At 38.0% G+C, this 17200-nt stretch overlaps 1 protein-coding gene across 1 annotated transcript in view; it reads right to left on the bottom strand.

Annotated features, from left to right (window-relative positions):
- SMC5 (structural maintenance of chromosomes 5) overlaps nt 1–17200 on the bottom strand; it is a gene marked incomplete at its 5' end in the record, with an annotated part of 48475 nt that overhangs the window by 16735 nt on the left and 14540 nt on the right. Inside the window, 9 exons of the mRNA XM_082013091.1 lie at nt 1403–1526; nt 5853–6022; nt 6160–6333; nt 8265–8397; nt 8613–8707; nt 9816–9929; nt 11638–11792; nt 12948–13203; nt 14072–14143. Of these exons, the coding sequence (XP_081869217.1) occupies nt 1403–1526; nt 5853–6022; nt 6160–6333; nt 8265–8397; nt 8613–8707; nt 9816–9929; nt 11638–11792; nt 12948–13203; nt 14072–14143 (1293 nt within the window). The remainder of the gene's footprint in view (nt 1–1402; nt 1527–5852; nt 6023–6159; nt 6334–8264; nt 8398–8612; nt 8708–9815; nt 9930–11637; nt 11793–12947; nt 13204–14071; nt 14144–17200) is intronic.

Genomic DNA, 17200 nt, shown 5'->3' on the forward strand with positions numbered 1-17200 from the left:
GATGCATCACAAAATAAATCCCTTTTGTAATCAGTAACTATTCCAGGCAAATACCATCCACCCTCCCCTATGCCCCTGGTATACTGAGAAATACACACTATGTGTCAAATCCGTTTTCCTATATTGGGTAAAAAAGAGATTAAGACACTCCTTCCGGCAGGTCATACAGCAATCAGTAAAAAACTTCAACTGCACTTTACAATAGCAACACATTTGGACAGTTAACATACTGGGAAATGGGCACCAGCTACAAAAATCAAAAGCACATTGTAGAAATTCCTGTTTTAAATACAAAGTATTTGCACAAGTTTTGAAAAGAGTTACTTTTCAGTACTGTTACTACCTGCACAAGTTCTTTAAGTTCTGTAATCTACAGTCTAAGTAACCCTTTAACGTGGCAGGTGTCTCCTGCCATTCTTTAGCATTTTCAAAATTGCTTTGGCTAGCTGACCCAAAGGTGATCTCTGAAACACTCCAATTGTTGCAGTCCATGCCTATCAACAAACAGAAACAGCCTGCCTGTGTGGAATATTTTTTCTTTAATTATTATAAAAATACCAGCAACTGAAGTGTATTGAAGTCAGCCTCACATCAAAGGTAATACTTCACTCTTTTCAGGGGTAAGCAAGAACACATTTGAGTGTTAGTAAGGCATGGCAAAGGAGCAATGTACATGCTCAAAGCGGTTGCAAGAACAGCACCATTTCTTAGTGAGTGCAAAAGCACAAGTAGATTTCCCTGGAATTAAAAGTAGCTGTTTCTTCCTGCTCCAGTAATTAAAAAAAAAACAAACCCCAAAACTAAGAAAATTCATGTTGTGGCAGCTCCTATTATTAGGGCTTACAGGCTAAGCTAAAACAACAATTAAGTCCAGACCTTTTTCTTCTTTTTTGAGTTAAAGAAAACCTCATGACACCGGAGCCCAAGACTTGAGTACTTCTGCCATCCTAGCCCTCTCCTAATCATGGATTCTTACAGTTATTTTTCACATGGCTAATGACTATTCTTTTTTTTCAATAAAAAGAAACACACAAAAAGGGTATTATGAACTAGGGTGGAAGGAACAGTTCACAAAATTATGCAATACTCTGAAAGTGTACACACTGAAACGGTTACACAGTTCATTCCTAGTTCCTTCCTGCATTTACTCAATAGGACCATGGCTTCTAAGACTTCAATCACCAAGAGTCTAATCAACGCAAGCAAATGATCTACATACATATCAACCAACAACAGACGAACACATTTGAATTCCTAAAAGGTTCAAAAGAAGTTTACCTTGAAGCAAGTTAGCTCATAAAAATGTACAGTAACACATCCAAAAGTTGCACACCTCCTATTTAATTTACAAGAACTGGACTTTTCACAACAGTGGAACATATACCAAGTTAAAAATACGTACCTTTATGAGATGCATTAACTCAGTAACAAGTCTTACTTTTTGGACATTTATTTCTTTGACCTTTACATTTGCCTCTTGTGATTCCTTCTCTAGGTCGATAGCATCTTGTTCCAGCTGTCTTAAACTATGGAAGGAATCAATATTTGATTAATCCTCATTAAAAACAGATGGGACAAAAATACAAGAATTCTTACGTCTTGGTGATGAACCAACAGTTAGCAAGAGCAGAAATTTGTATACCTAAACACTCCAAACACATTAGAGGCATTCCTAATCTATGTACTTTAAACCTAAAGAAATTCAAGAGATAAAAAAAATTCATAATTAAAGAAACTCTGATTTTGGCTACTAAGGACATCTCAGCAACCATACTCCTTTACTTCTGTAAATTTCAGTTACAAAAATATCAGTGTAATGATGACATTTTTCTTCTGCTGCTAGTTCCTTGCAACAATATAACAGAGTTCAGGAGGTTTCCTTAATTCTTATTTTTTTTAATATATATATATATGTATATATGTAAAAAACCTTGTTTCCTCAACTTACTGCAGAAACCCAGAATTTTCACTGGTTTTGAACCACCAGAACACATAATGAAATGCCCATCTCCATAATCACAGAGGAGCACAGGGTCACTCTAGAAGGTGGGAATCCAAATTAAGGACTCTTGTGATAGGGGTACCTTGTCCTAGTACAGCCTCACCAGTGTCCAGGGGTGAAACTGTACAAGATAAGTCAACACCACAGCACCCTCTGGACTGAGAGGGGTTGTCTTCTGGCGGTATAGAAGACATGGGATGCAGCAGAAAAGCATTTTCCAACTGTGCAGGACTTACTATTGGATATTCAGGTGAGAAACCAAATATAGGGAAAATGAGGGATCTATATCACTTTGAGAGGAACAAGTGTAGGAAACCAGACAGATATGGGGATAAAAGGGATAGTTACATGTACATAGTTGGCTAGTCAATATGCCTGTCCAGCCATGCCGAATTGGCACAGTCTTCTTACTCAATTCCATTTTTCACTCTTCTCCTGGGTGAAGGACTCTATTCAGCATTCATACGTGTGTACGAGAGTCTAAGTGCCAGCAACTATAGTCAAATGGTTGCTCCATAAGTCAGAGGAGAGGGTCTGCTTGTCTGTGGTGCCAGCAACTGGAGAGACCAGAGCGAGTAGGCTTAAGTGACAGCCACTAGAGTAGGACCACAGGTCAGAGGCCCATGTGTCCACGGTACCAGCACCTGCTGCAAGTGCACGTGTGCAAGCAAGCGTTTGATCCCTGGTGAACACCAAGCCAGACTACTTGGCGAGCAGATAAAGAAGCCTGGGAGCCAAAGTGGTATGGGTGTCACTAAGGGTGAGACCACAGGAAGAGATGGTGATTGGAGGGATGAGGGGAGTCCAGCCTGGCTGCCAGAAACCACGAGCTCTGCTGTCTCTAGGGGTGAGACCTGCTGGCATGTGTATGGATTTAAGGGTAAGATGACAAGGGTACTGACTACTGGAGGGTGGATGACTAGGGGAGTCATGGGTACCACTGCACATTTGTATGCCTGTGTGTCTGAAGGCAAGACCACAGAGGTGACTACTAGGAAACCAGGGAGTCCTGGACAGTTCTGCATGTGTGTGCACATGAGTGAGGCAGCCTGTACAGGGAACAGAAGCAGGGCTGCACCCTCAGGGGTTTCTTAATTTAGCTTCCCCCCACCAGTTTCCAGCCAGCCTTCAGAGCTCTGTATCTACAAAAATCTTACAGTAGAGAACAATCAGTTATCAGTCTACAGTAAATATACAAGACCTACATCTCTCCTAATAAAATAACTCTTGTTAACTAAGCCAGACTAATAAATGTGTAGTAGGAAAAACCTCCATCATTCAGCCAGTGCAGACGTCCAGTCCTAATGGCAGACAGCCTACAGCCCACCTCCTCAGCTGCTGGTGGGATCCACATTGCCCATATGTATGCATAGGTGTCTCAGTTGGGGAGGCCCATCCTGCTCAGAGTAGGAACGTGAAGCCAATGGTGCTGTGTTTGCCAAATTGCTCTCTGCCTCTCTGTGCTGTGTGGATGGCCACATGTAAATATGTTTTGATGCACTCTGTGTGAACATGTCTACTGGGAAGACAGGCTCAGCCTCACTACTGGTTGCATCTGAGAGCATTAAGCTGCATCAGCCCCACCTTTCTCACAGGCTGCTGGATCCAGAACCATTCCCCTAACTTTTTCAATGTTGTCTCCCACAATATTGTTGTACTCAAGTCAGAAGACTACAGTCTGGACCCATAGAAGACTAGATAGGTTAAAAAAAAGTGGCTGGATGGTCAGGCTCTGAGGATCATGGTTAGTCTGTTGTATTCTGCCTGGAAGCCAGTATCAAGTGGGGTACCACAAGATTAAATGCTGGGATTTGCCCTGTTTAACATCCCTGCCAGTGATGCAGAGGAGTAGACAGAGGGCATTCTTGTCAAGTTTTCAGACAACACTAAACTGCAGGAAGCAATAGGCCTGCTGTTCAGCAGGGTCTGCTGAGGCTGGAAAAAGGGGTCAACAGAAGACTCATGAGATTCAGCAAGGACAAATGCTGAGTCCTGCCCCTAGAGAAGAATGTGGGTCTGGCAGTGATACAAGCTTGGGACAGACTGGCTGCAGAGAAACTGCAGGGAAGGACTTGAAGTATTGGTGGACAACGAGCTGAGTGTAAGCCAGCAGTGCACCCTGGCAGCAAGCAAGGTCTCCCAGCATCCTTAGCTGTGCAAATGGAAGCACAAGCAAGAGGCAAGTCATTTTTCCTCTGTTAGCACTGCACCCTGCTTTGCCCCCTGCCCTAGATGTCAATAAACTGGAACAAACTTGGAAAGCAACCAAGATGGTCAGGGGTTACAGCACAGGCCCTGCAAGGACAGGATGAGGGTGCTCAGCTTACCCTAAACAGGAGACAGCTTCAGCACACCTAATAGGAACCCCCCCACTACCCTTCCCACAAGGCAGCCACTGACAGGATGGAACCAGACTCTTAAGAGGTGTATAGTAAAAGGATGACAAACAGTGGACAGAAGTTGAAACAAGAAAAAGATCCAGACTGAATGTCAGTAGAAACTTTTTCCCCATAAGGACAGCGAAGCAGTGGAACAGGATGTCCAAACAGGTCATGCAATCTCCATGGAGGCTTTCAAGATGCATTGGGATACAGGCCTGAAAACTTGGTCTGAAATCAATGTTGACCTTTGAGAACAAGGCTGGACTACAGACTACATGAAGTCCCTTTGAACCTAAGTGATTCTGTCATTTTTAAAAATTATATCCAGCTTTATTCAGATATTTGTATCAATTAGCAACATAAATATTTGAAAATAGTTATACACACTGCAAGGATTATTTAAACAATTTCTATCCCTACCGAAAGACATCCACATTATACAAGAAAAATGTGTAACAGCCTTGTCTGTAATTGTCTCAGGACTCTTATCCCTATTCAAAATTAAGAGTATTTTTTTTCAAAAGGAAGGATTTAATCAATATTTGTTTAGATAAAGGGACCTCTACCTCCTTCCTCCAAACTGTAATCTGTATTCTAACAAAACACCATGACAATGCATGTATCCCTAATAAGCAACCTAAGAGCAATACTTGGCTTTGAGGCTTACACTCACACCCCGCTGTTTAAAGCCGCTACTTTTCACAGCAACCTGGACACTTGTGACTACACAGCACTTGATTCTAGTCCCTCTAATATCCATGCAGTTCTATTCCTCCCCCCACCCCCCCTTTTCAGTTTAATACACCATAAGTAATGCAAGAGCTGTGAACACAAGCACCAGCACCAACTTTCAGAAAATGAAAAGTAGTGTGGCATAAACATACAGGAGTATTTGAAGCTGCAAAGTCTACTGGGACTGTGTTACAGGAGCAGAGGGAGTGAAGCCTGGGGCACTCTCGTCTACACTGCCTTCCGGGAGTATGAGCTTAAGCGAAATACCTCTTAAACCATGCCCAGGTTCTACCTTATGACAAAGCAGTAACAGAAGAACTAACTGCAGAGGCCCACAAAACCAGAAAACGTTAAAACAAATACTGTGGACAATCAGGGTCCAACTCGATCCCCGACATGTTTACTTGGTACCATTTACATTATGCATGTTATGGTATTATCTAGATATGTGCTACCAAGACAGAAGGCTATGGTAACATTTGAGTAAATGAGTGCAATGTCTCACTAGAATCCTATGATTTTATTACAGGAAGTCATTTGGAACATTTGTTACAAGGTTTCCCAAATACTGTCTCAATCTCCATTTCTAAACACCTTCTTTGTCTTGATTATCACCTGTATCTGATGCTCAACTACTAGTTATTTTTTAAGGGTAAAAGCACACTGCAGTAAGAGGAAGCCAAAAACACTTTGTTAAAATTGTTCACATTTCACAGATAATATGGCTTGTTTCCTACCTATCATACTTGACACCAATTCTTGATTCCAGCTGTCTCCTCCTGTTTCCTCTCTCTAAAAGCTCCTTCTTCTGTTGCCTCAGCTCATTGTCTCTGCGTTCTAGATGTTTCTGTTTCTCAAACAATGTGGTCAGACGCACATCCAATGACTTCAGCATGTTATTGATGTCCTGAAATAAACAAACACACACCACTAGCATTCGTACCACAAACATACCATGTTAACACATATCTAAGTAGGCTATGCTTATGGCATGATAAAATGGGTAGTATTCACATCATATACAGCACAGAAATAAACTCCTACCTGTTCCTGGTTTTCTAACTGTCTTCTTTCATCTGTATCCACTGAACTAGTGAGAAACTGTGCCACCCTCAGGGATGTGTTAGTAGAGAAGGTTAGGTTTGTATAAGCAGATACTTTAACAATGTATTTTTCTTCTGCTGTGTACATTTGCCTAAGTTTGGTTTCTTGTATGACCTAAAAAACACAAAAAATATTAATCTGACAAAAACATTACTTAAGGCAATGCTTTTCAAAACAAGGAATAAACTAGCTAAAATCCACAGTAAAGAACTTCAGCTTATGCAAGACTGACTCATTAACAAACCTTTGCAAAAAGATGATGCTAAGTTTAATGCATCATTATACTTGCAATTCAGAGCAGTCAGCAAAGAACTGTTAAGATACTGTTGAACAGAGTATGTTACCATAACCAATTAAACAGTTTCTGATTATTCTGATACTACAGAGGACACTGGAAAAACCTGTTAATATTTGTACTGCATTATGAATGAGGATTGTACTTGCTGTAGATGCATAATATGCACATGTAGCCTGTGCACCAAAGAACCAAAAGTACTTAAGAAATTAATAGATGAAACCATAAGGTGAGCTGTAATGCATGAACTTCAGTGAAGCAAATTTATCTGTAGGAAAAAAAGTATAAAAATACTAGAGTTAATATTTTTAAATGACTCCTGTCAAAAAGGATATTACAGGTATCAAAGATTTACCATAATGCAAGGTAGTACTTGTAAACTATATAAACTGTCCAGTACCCAGGAACAGCAGAAATCTCCATAGAACACAAACTTGACTAAAGATTTTTTCAGTTTATATACATAGCACCAGCAATATTCTGTTGATTTGGTTTCTAGACACTGAAAACTGTTTGCTTTACATCTCAGACTGTGGTTGACGACATTTCCACCCTAGTCCTTTTTGCACATGCTCAGCTCCATGAAACAGGTCCCCTTTTAAACTAAAGCTTTCTGTGGCACATGTGAAACAAAATGTTGCAAACACTGCATTTCTCAATCAAAAATAAAAATCTTTATACAGCTGAACTGAGAAAGTGCCATGTGAAACACATTCAGAATAGTGGCTCATCTTTGCCCCTAGACCAGCAATTTCTCCTTACTGCCCACAGAGCTCTGGAAAGGAGGGAGACTCTAAGGAGTAATTCTGACTGTTTACAAGCTGTAACTGAAAGACCTATTATATAGGTAATCTGCTTCATCAGGTGATAAACACGAAGTGGTAGAAGAATTGCAATTTAAAGATGAAAATGGTTAGAAAAAAAACATTAAGAGAAGATCTTTTAATCTAGGACTCCCTCCACTTTTACCTTCCTCTCCGTTATTCTTAGAGCCTCAGAAACAGGATATAGAATGAAACAACAGCTATCCCTGAGTTTCTCAAAAAAAGCAACTCTTATTGTACTCAGAGAGCCTGAAGTAGTCTGCTGGATTCAAAGAAGAGTTCACTCTCTGTACAAGACAGACAACAGATGTCCATAGACAGAGAAATGAATACGGATTTAAGTTGAAAACTGTCATGTGTTACCCATTATAATCCACCAATGATGAGCTTGCAAGAACTCATGAAAGACTAAGGCAGGGAGATTACTCCTACTGGGAGCTCTTAGGCTATCTAAGAATCCAAAAGGTTTATACACTATTTATTGCATCAATTTGGACTGAAGCTATACAACTCTATTTGCCAGAAATGGAACATCTTAATGTTTTTTTAAAAAAGCAGCTTCTAATTGTTGCTTTAAACACGACATGTCAGCATTGTCATGTACTACTAACTGTTTGATTAAAATTTTGGCCAAAATCTCTCAGGCACTTAAAGTAGAAGTTGTTATAACAAAGTGACTTCATATAACGTGACTTGGAACAGTATGCAGGTGAAAGACATATTTAACTTTCTGTGAAGTAGTGTTAAATTGACTGGATTTATTAAAGTGTCTTGCAATATGTTTGTGTATAATGAACTGTTATCACTTCTAAAGGCCAAATAAAAGGCTAAAGCAATTTTTTGCTTTCTCCACATTAACTTGCCAAACAATTTCTAAAATAAAACTCTAGACCACAGGTGTGTTTGTGCTATTTAGGACATCTCACCCTTTCAATCATGTTTCTGGTCTTCTCCGTTCCCACAGGGACATCATGAACACGGTACTGGGAGCAAAGATAACTCATCACAGGATAAGGAGCATCAAATAACTCTCGTAAATATGAGAAAAATCCGTATCGGCTGTGGAGAGAAAAAATGCATGCATCTGAAATAAAATCTGTCATATAAGCATGCTGAAGTTACTGAGGAGCCAGAAAGAAGTCCTACTAACCCAGAACTGACTTGATGAAAATTTGATATGCATAGAAAATTCTAATATATAGCAACAACACCAAAATATTGTATTTTATATTGCATTTATATACCATTCCCCACTGATATAATCTGATACATACTGTAATTCTTCAATAGGCCTTGAAGGTAAGCTTTCGGCACATGATTCAGTAGGCGCGCATACAGCATTCACTCTTAGTTTCTGACGATCGCGCATCTAAATATAAATTACATTAGATTGTTTGGTAAAAAAGAGCAGAAAATTTCACTATATGAAAATCAAGTATTTATATTTGATTCACAAAAATTGGGAGTATTTTAAACTGACAACCTCTGGAAGAACTCACAAAAATCCACTCTGACTCAGACATGACTGAGTTCTCTAAAAGCCAAACTTAGTTAATGTCTCTGTTAAAATGCCACACATTAGAGAAAACAAAAGCAATCAAGGAAATCCAGATCCAGGTACAATCTAAACAGCCAACCTGGATTTAATAAGGAAGCCCCCTCTTTCATGCTGTAGGGCCATTTTGCACAGATAATGGCAGACCACTGGCTAGAGAGGCTCTGAAAAGCCTGATCCTAACAGGGCAGAAAAGATTGAGAATACAAATGAAAGATCAATTTAGCTTGTTAAGGCAGCACTGGGTTCCACAACCATGGAGACAAGACAAGCTCCCAGAACCTCAGATGTCACCACCACCGTTCACTTATATAAAAATGACGAGCTTCTGTGAAGGCCAGATACGTCTTCAAAAAATTGCAGGACAGTTTGTCATTAATCACACTATTCTGTGGGCAGTGGTTGGGAAGCATTATGACAGTTAATACTGTATCTTGTGGCTTTTTTCTCCTGCATCATCCGTCTGGCTCTCAAAGGGAACAATCTCCTTACTCCTCCAGGAAACAGTAGTGTTCAAAAAATAAAAGCCTGATTTGCTGCTTTTGGACCATTGTCTTCTCACAAAAGATGCCTCTCGCCTCTTTAGTCTGGAGGCATTGGAAACGCTTGGTACCAAATTTGTAGCTTCCTGCTCTTGTAATTTTCTTGTACACAGTATTTTCTCCTCAGTGACTACTGCCTTGTCAAGGAAGACAAGAGTTATTTCTAAAAAGAAATACTTTCTTAATATTCCTGCATCCCTCCAGTTGGCCTGGGTTTAAAAAAAAAATCTTACTCCAGAAGAAAACCTTAGAATACTTCGTATTAGCTATTATGCTGACCTTGACAATCAAAACTTAGCACAGACTTACTTGGTAGACTCCAAAGTTTAGGGCTCCTACATTAGTTATTTAATCAATTTTTAAAACTGGTGCCTACTTGCCTCCCCAAGAAACATTTCCATATCTTCTTGACTCTCAAAAACGAAAGCCCTCATGTCATTGGCTGAAATGTGATTTTCAACGTATTTAGCATATCTATCATCTTTCATATTTATCTGATAAAGAAAGATAAGAAAGTGATTAATACAAGCAGAATTAACACTGCCCCCAAAACATCTGAAGCAGTCAGATGATATCCAAGCCTACATTTAATGAAAACAAAGACAATGTTTAAATGTATTTAAAGACCTATTCCCTGTCTTTTTGCAATCAATTCTCTTGGGAGGAAGCCTTCAGCAACTCATGTGTCATTGTGTTTAATTTTCAGCCACGCATATCCTTTCTCAGCATTCCTGGAGCTATGACTGTCTCCATCATACCACCTCCCATTTTATGCTCCACCCTAACTTTACAATTGCAACCACCACCATCTCATGTCTAGCGACTCTGCTCCAATACTATTAAAGGTACCTCAGCATTTAGAAACAATTAACCTAGGGAATCAAAAATGAAAAAACACCACACTCCACAAATTATTCAGATTCAGTTCCCTTTGATTTGGACACAGTGAAGATCAGTGAATACAAATACAGAATTGTGAAGATCTAGAAAGACAAAGATTCACAGGCTGATTGAATTCTCTTTGAATTCTTAAAAAGCAACCAAAAAATCCACGTTTAAGATGGATGAAACTTTTCATACCTGAATGAAATGTTAATGCTGGAATTCTTCAGTAACTCTCACTAATAATTAGACATTATGTCACCACACGTGACATACAATGGCAAAATTACACCGAGCTACACAATTTAATAACCTCAAGTTAGCTAAAGGCTGGGTACACTTACCAGCAATTCAAAAGCTAGAATTTGTAAGTACATGAGATTAACTTACATTGTATCAAAGAAAACAAATTCAGACATTAGTGGATGTTAGAGAGGTCAATGAGGCCTTAAAGTAAAAGCAAAGGCATACTACGAAGGCATTTGTAATACTTAATTTGATGTGGTCTTCCAGGAAGAATCAGCAGTTCTAGCAGTAATAGGAAATACTTAGTATTTTATACTAAACAGAAGTAATTTTGAACAGTTTAGCACATGCACAACGTGTAGGAATTGGTACACAAATATTGAACATTCAATTAATTTAGAAACTGTAGCAATATGCTATTAAAATAAGCTTGCAATTCTGAAGAGGAAGACGAGGAGTGCACTGGAGTTCATCCTCTTCACATTACAGGGAGCACATATGGCAAGAGGCTGGGATAATGGTGGAGGAATGCACTAGAAAACCAACAGTCCTTTGGAAAATTTAGCCCTGCTATTCCTAGCTAGTACCATGTCTGTTGAACCAAAACACAAAACAAAACTAGGGATAGATTAGGTGTTTCTGTATCTGTAGCTGGCTGTGCAAAGCAAACCACAAACACACCTGGGGGTCACAGTGACATGTCACAATCATTGTGAGCAGACTGTGCTATAAGGGGAGATATTCAATTGTAACTACCACTGCTTTTTTAAGCAGCAAAGAATGACTTCAGTCTAAGTGATTGGCTGTACCTTAAAGGAAATCTGCAATGGACACCTTAATAAAGGACTGCTCCTTGAGGGGGGAAGGGGAAGGAACCATTCCATCTTACTCAATGTTGATTCTTACTACATTGCCTATGGAATTAAAATTAGTTCACCATATTAATATACCCTGCATGTAATTGGCAGCTCATTTCAAGATGTGTCTTCAAAGTCTTAAAGTCATTCTTGAAGCCTTGCAAGGCATAAACTAAATATTAACTGGTTAGTGAGATATACAAGTAAATTTTCTTACTTCAAGCATCATGGGTTCACAAACTTTTTTTTTAAACTTGTCTTTGTTCTTTCTTAGCCACATAAGAGCAGAGTGTGTGTCTTGAAATCTCCCTTTAAGATTCTCTTCCTTCATAGTCATTATATTATTAAGTTGTCCATGGCGATCAATTATTCCTGTAATTTAAGGCAGTTTCTTAAACAGAGTCCATAGCAAGTACACATTATAACTAGCATTTTCTAATATCTATTGACTATGCTACTCCAGCAGTAAGATTGTTAGGAGATTATAAAAATTCAGTTTCACTTTCCACAATCAAGATGCTGCTTATTCTAAAGAAATCTTAAGAACTATTAAAGCTGAAAATCTAAAATAAAATGAAGACTTACCCAAAGGATAATGAGATGTGGTAGCACAGTAAAATCACAGGAATTTAGTCCTAAAAATACCTGTCTTCAAAACTTATTCTACCTTTATATTTAAAACCAAAAACACCCCAAGAGGAAAGAGGTAGCAGGACTAGCAACATGAAATCTGAGTGTTATTTCATGTTTGCAGAAAACAAAATGTGACAATGGACTGTGTGTGAAAGCATTTGGTGTTCAGGAGAAACAGAGATTGAGTACTTTCTGTGCTTCTCAAGGTAAAATATATAGTGTCTCCTTCTCTAGATCACTTGGTCTCTCTATACTTTGTTTCTTCTCAGATTCTATGAGAAGTTGAGTGCCATACAGATAGGCCCATACAAATGTACTACGCTCACCAAGGAATATATACAACAACCTCTACCTGCCAAGCTCTAGTTTAATTTTATTTCTTAGAAAGAAATAATTGTATATCCTAGGCTAGTATATAGGAATTGCTATAAGGTTAGCTCAACTTCATCTAGAAAGGACAAACCCAGCATCAGTAGCTAATCTACTGCCAAAGAGGTAATTTTAAACACTGCATCTTCAAAGCAAACTGCTTTTGCTTCAGGTTTGTGTTTTTGTGTCCTGCTAACAGTACACACCTTCATTTAATAACAGAAAAAAAAATGAAACTGGCAAAGCAGTCTCCTTGCCCAGAGATGAGAGGAAACTAATTTTTTGGAATGACAGTTTTAATGAATGTGGAATGACCACTTTTGAATCTTCTTTCTATTTTGCAAACAATTTCTGTTACTTTTAATAAAACTGGTAGCAGACAAGAGGACTGATATACATGTAGGCTACAACTATGAGACTTAAGGAAAATGTCTCAAATTATTTCACTACAGCAGGACAAGAAGATTCTTTACAAATAGTCATAAAAAAAGGAAAAACCAACAGAAAAACCCCCAAGTAACTTACTTTTCTTTTCCCTCTCTTGATTCATTTTCTCTGCTCTTAGATCACTGATATCACTATCAACATTTGCCCTTTCTTCTTGTAATTTTTTCAGCTCATTATTAACAGCATCAATTTGTGGCTGAAGATTCTCACAGGCTACCATTGTATCGAGCTCATTCTTCCAGTCCTCTATCATCTTATGAGTATTTTGTATTTTCTTCTGTCTGTCCATTTCTTCATCTTTTTTCATTCTTAAAGCTTGATGAATTTCTTCAATCTAAGAATTGTGAGTATTTCCAACATTAAAGGAGTTTAGTATACAAAACCTGTGACAAATAACTAGGATATCTGTGCAACTGGTATTAAATACTTAAGTAACCATACACTAAAACCACAAGAGTCTTATAGTTCCAATAGTCCTATGACAGTTGAAGAACTGACAAGATTTTTTTAAGATTTAGGAACATTTAAGCAAAAATACAATGAAGGCTTTAAATTAATTTTTAAAGTTCCTTTATTTTTACAAAAGCAGAAGCTTAAAGCTTAAGATCTTCCTTAACATATTTGAAAGTTAATCTAAGATTGCATATAACCTATAGCATAAATACAATGTGCAACATTGAGTCTGCACCCTTACACATTTAATTTACACATTTCTTGACCAAGTGCTTCAATGAAGTTCTGTAACTGTTTTACACATATCTTTGTTTTCTTTTTAAAAAAAATGCTGGACATACATACTTAACAGAAGCAATAACCCTAACCTCACATAGAATATTTGAGGGCATGTTTAATGCTGAGTGCATTACTGTACTATAATGGCTGTAGCTTTTCAAGAAAGCCTGTAACATAGCACACAGACACACACACAGTTTGTTGCACAGGGCACTATGACCATTAGTAATACCTGTTCGATTAACAGGCATTTTAAAGATTCATTGCATACCGGAGGGAGTGAAGTGTGCAAGCACTTGTACCCTCTTCAGGTATTTTCCCTCCCCACTAACAGTACAGCAAACAGAGGAAACCCATATCCGTTTTATTGCAGAATTTAAGAAGCAGCATTCTGCCTGAATGTAGCACATGCTATAGCTAGTACTGAATTAATACATCAGCAAAGAAACACCAAAAATATCACGACTTACTTGTTTATCTTTCATCTCCAAAGCATCTTGCTTCTGTTTACATCTTTGAGAAACATCTTTGATTTCAGCAGCCTGCATACAGTAAGATACTTAGATAATCATAAACTTAGTTATATTTGTAAAAAGCAGTCATATTTTGAAGAACATTCTGTATATGCATTTATTCCACATTTTATTACTGACGAAGTTATACTCACCAGTTTCTTTATTCTTACTTGTATCTGTAACATGTATATTTTCAGCAATTTGTGAAGAACTGAATAATGAAATATAAACTGTTCACAAACATTCAGCTATTGATCTGCAAATTCAGGTATGACAGATAAAGGAAGCCTCCTAACTTCATGTGAAATTAAAGTAACTCCATCCTCAATTTCAATAAAACTGTTACATTCAGATTTTTACACTTACAAAATGTTCTTGCCTCTTTTTCCAAACAAACTTTACCGAGGAAAGCTTATACTTTGAGCAAGAAAGGCATAAGTTCCTAGACACAGGCCAGCCAAAATTGAAATTTGTCAAGATCATCCGACCTCTGAAGTGCATTTTGCTAAAGCTATATCCTACACAGCTGAGCTTGAAAACTTGTTCGTTTATGTGTAGGCACCCAGGTCTCATCTTTTTGTCCTTCTCAGCTTTTATAGAATTGTAGAATAATATTGGTTGGAAGGTGTCACCCAGTCCAATCCCCTGTCCAAAGGGGGTCTTATTAGGTGAGGTTGCCCAGGCACTTGTTACAGTTGATTCCTGAAGACAGCGAAAGTGTACTATGCTTTCTGTGCAAACTTAATTCTTCCTTCCCTGAACCCTCAAGGCTGAAAACAGTGCAAGCAGAATACTGGAACACTGCAGAAGGATAGAAGGACTGCAAGTAACTCCAGTGCAGACATGAAAACAAAACACACATGCCCCTCTTGCTGGAAGAAATGTCTTCCTACAAACCCAGTCACACTGAAAATGCTAAGATGCATCAAGAATGGAGAAAAATAAAACTATACAGATTCCCTCCCACAACCTGGAAGGTGTATAAAAATTATAGACCCTGACTTTACAGCTGTTTGCATGAAGGCAACATGGAACACATTTTGGTCTTACAGTTGACTGCAACATGGTACTGACTCTAAAGACCTGAAGCAGGCACTCTGAAGGGGAAGCTCTCTCACAGTAAACTGATGCAAAATACTCACAAAACAATTCTGAAGGATCTCAAAATCAGCACACTAGTAAGGAAGTGGAATTCAATTTTTCAATTATCAATATATCTTCAGTTATCATATATTTATAGATACACCTACTTTACACAACAGATCAACAACTGCAATTGTTTTTATGGTTTTCATGGTACAACTGCAACATGTGGCTTTATACTGTTAAATATTGCTAAAAAAATTGTATTGCATAGTCCACTCCGTTCAAATGCTTTTAAAGAGGCTTAAGCAGAAACTACTCTAGGCTTCTCTCATGCAGTGTTATCAACCTCTTTGTACAAAACAGGCTGATGTCTTTTTCAGAATCTGTGTGCACTACACACCCAAAGCACAAAATTTTACTAGGAATTCTTAGTCTAAACAAATCCTTAAAAGGGTTTTAATAGTCATGCAGTGCCTCAATAAATGAATTTCTGCCCAGATTTAGCTCTGCCTTCACTTTCAGTCCAGCTCCTTCCTGGCAAAACCTGTAACATCATGCCTGGCTTTTTGCCAACAAAGCGCAAACACGACATAATGAAGAGGTGGTTTATCTCGGCTCTCACATATATATGTTCAAGCCAAGAGCACAACCTTAAGAAGCAGTTGGGATTAGTTATTTGATAATGGATATAAGCCTGGACTAAAGGGCCTGAAGACAAGTTATGCTCCCTACAGGTCTGTGTGTCTGAAAGAGAGGACTTAAAATTAAAATCCCCTAATGCCAAATTGAAATTTGGCCCCAAAAAACTTTTCAGTCAAAAATAGAGTTATACTGCTTTTATAATAAAATCATTCATTAATCAACTCCTGCAGGTTTACAGCATAAATTATCTGCTAAATGCTCACCAAATGCTTGCATCTACAAAGATAAAATTCAAAGTTAAAATAAATTCAAGCAGTATCTATGGAAAAGTGAAGAACTAATGAAAAAGTAGCAATTTAAGCAATTTTAAGGTATGGTCCTTAAAAGCCTTGAGGTTTTGCCTTACTTGAAAACTATCTCCTGATACTGCAAGCAGCATTGATTCTCCTTCAAAAGAACTTAATTTTCACTGCCCAACTAAGAATGTATGTGGGAGGGAAACAGATTTCAGTACCCAGGAAAGAGCTACTGTTACAAAGTAAAGGAAGTGGCAATACAGCTCTAACATCTTGTTAACTTGCCTGACAAATTGTTCATGCCATAACCAGGTGTATAATATATTCTCTTAAGCCTTTTTCCAGGATTTTGGACTCTACAGGGCTTCTTCAAGATGGAATATTAGCCATTCAAATTAGACTTTCATGTATCATTTAACATCAGAACAAAACTCAAGCTTGAAAGTGTCGTATTACAATATTATATACAACATGGTCTACTACGGCTTTCCAGTGATTATTTACTTTTATTTCGATTGTAATATATAGCTAAATACTATCTCAGTAAGTCTTCTATTTCCTTCTTCACATCTTTTTGAATTCTGGAATATTTCAGAACAAAATGCACCCAATTCATTCTCCGGGCCCAAATTAAACACCACTTCAGCATACAGTGAACATTTAGTGTGTGAAAGCCTTATTCCAGAAGTTTAGATTGAGCACAAAATACATTAATCCAAGAGTATGAGTCGATCAGCTAGTATACTTACCCAATTTTTCTTTCACAGTTCTGTAGCAAATAGCCTATGCTGAGCATGCTCCCTGCAAGTTAAAACTAAAATGCTGTTTTGTCATAGGTTTCCCATACAGAGTATAACTCATGCCAACAGAGGATATTTTTTATATGAATATAAACAGCACAAAACTTCTAACAATTGTGGTAGCAATGATTCAGTAGAATTCTCTCCTGTTTTTAAAAATATATTAGTATAACATTAATTAAAATGAAAGACATGAGTAAAACCTAGCAGGATAATACCAAGTTGTGAAAACAAAGCTTAGCACTTCAGAAGCATGAAGG

This window comes from Phaethon aethereus, assembly GCF_964289735.1.
Source record: "Phaethon aethereus genome assembly, chromosome: Z".
Classification (NCBI taxonomy): Eukaryota; Metazoa; Chordata; class Aves; order Phaethontiformes; family Phaethontidae; genus Phaethon; species Phaethon aethereus.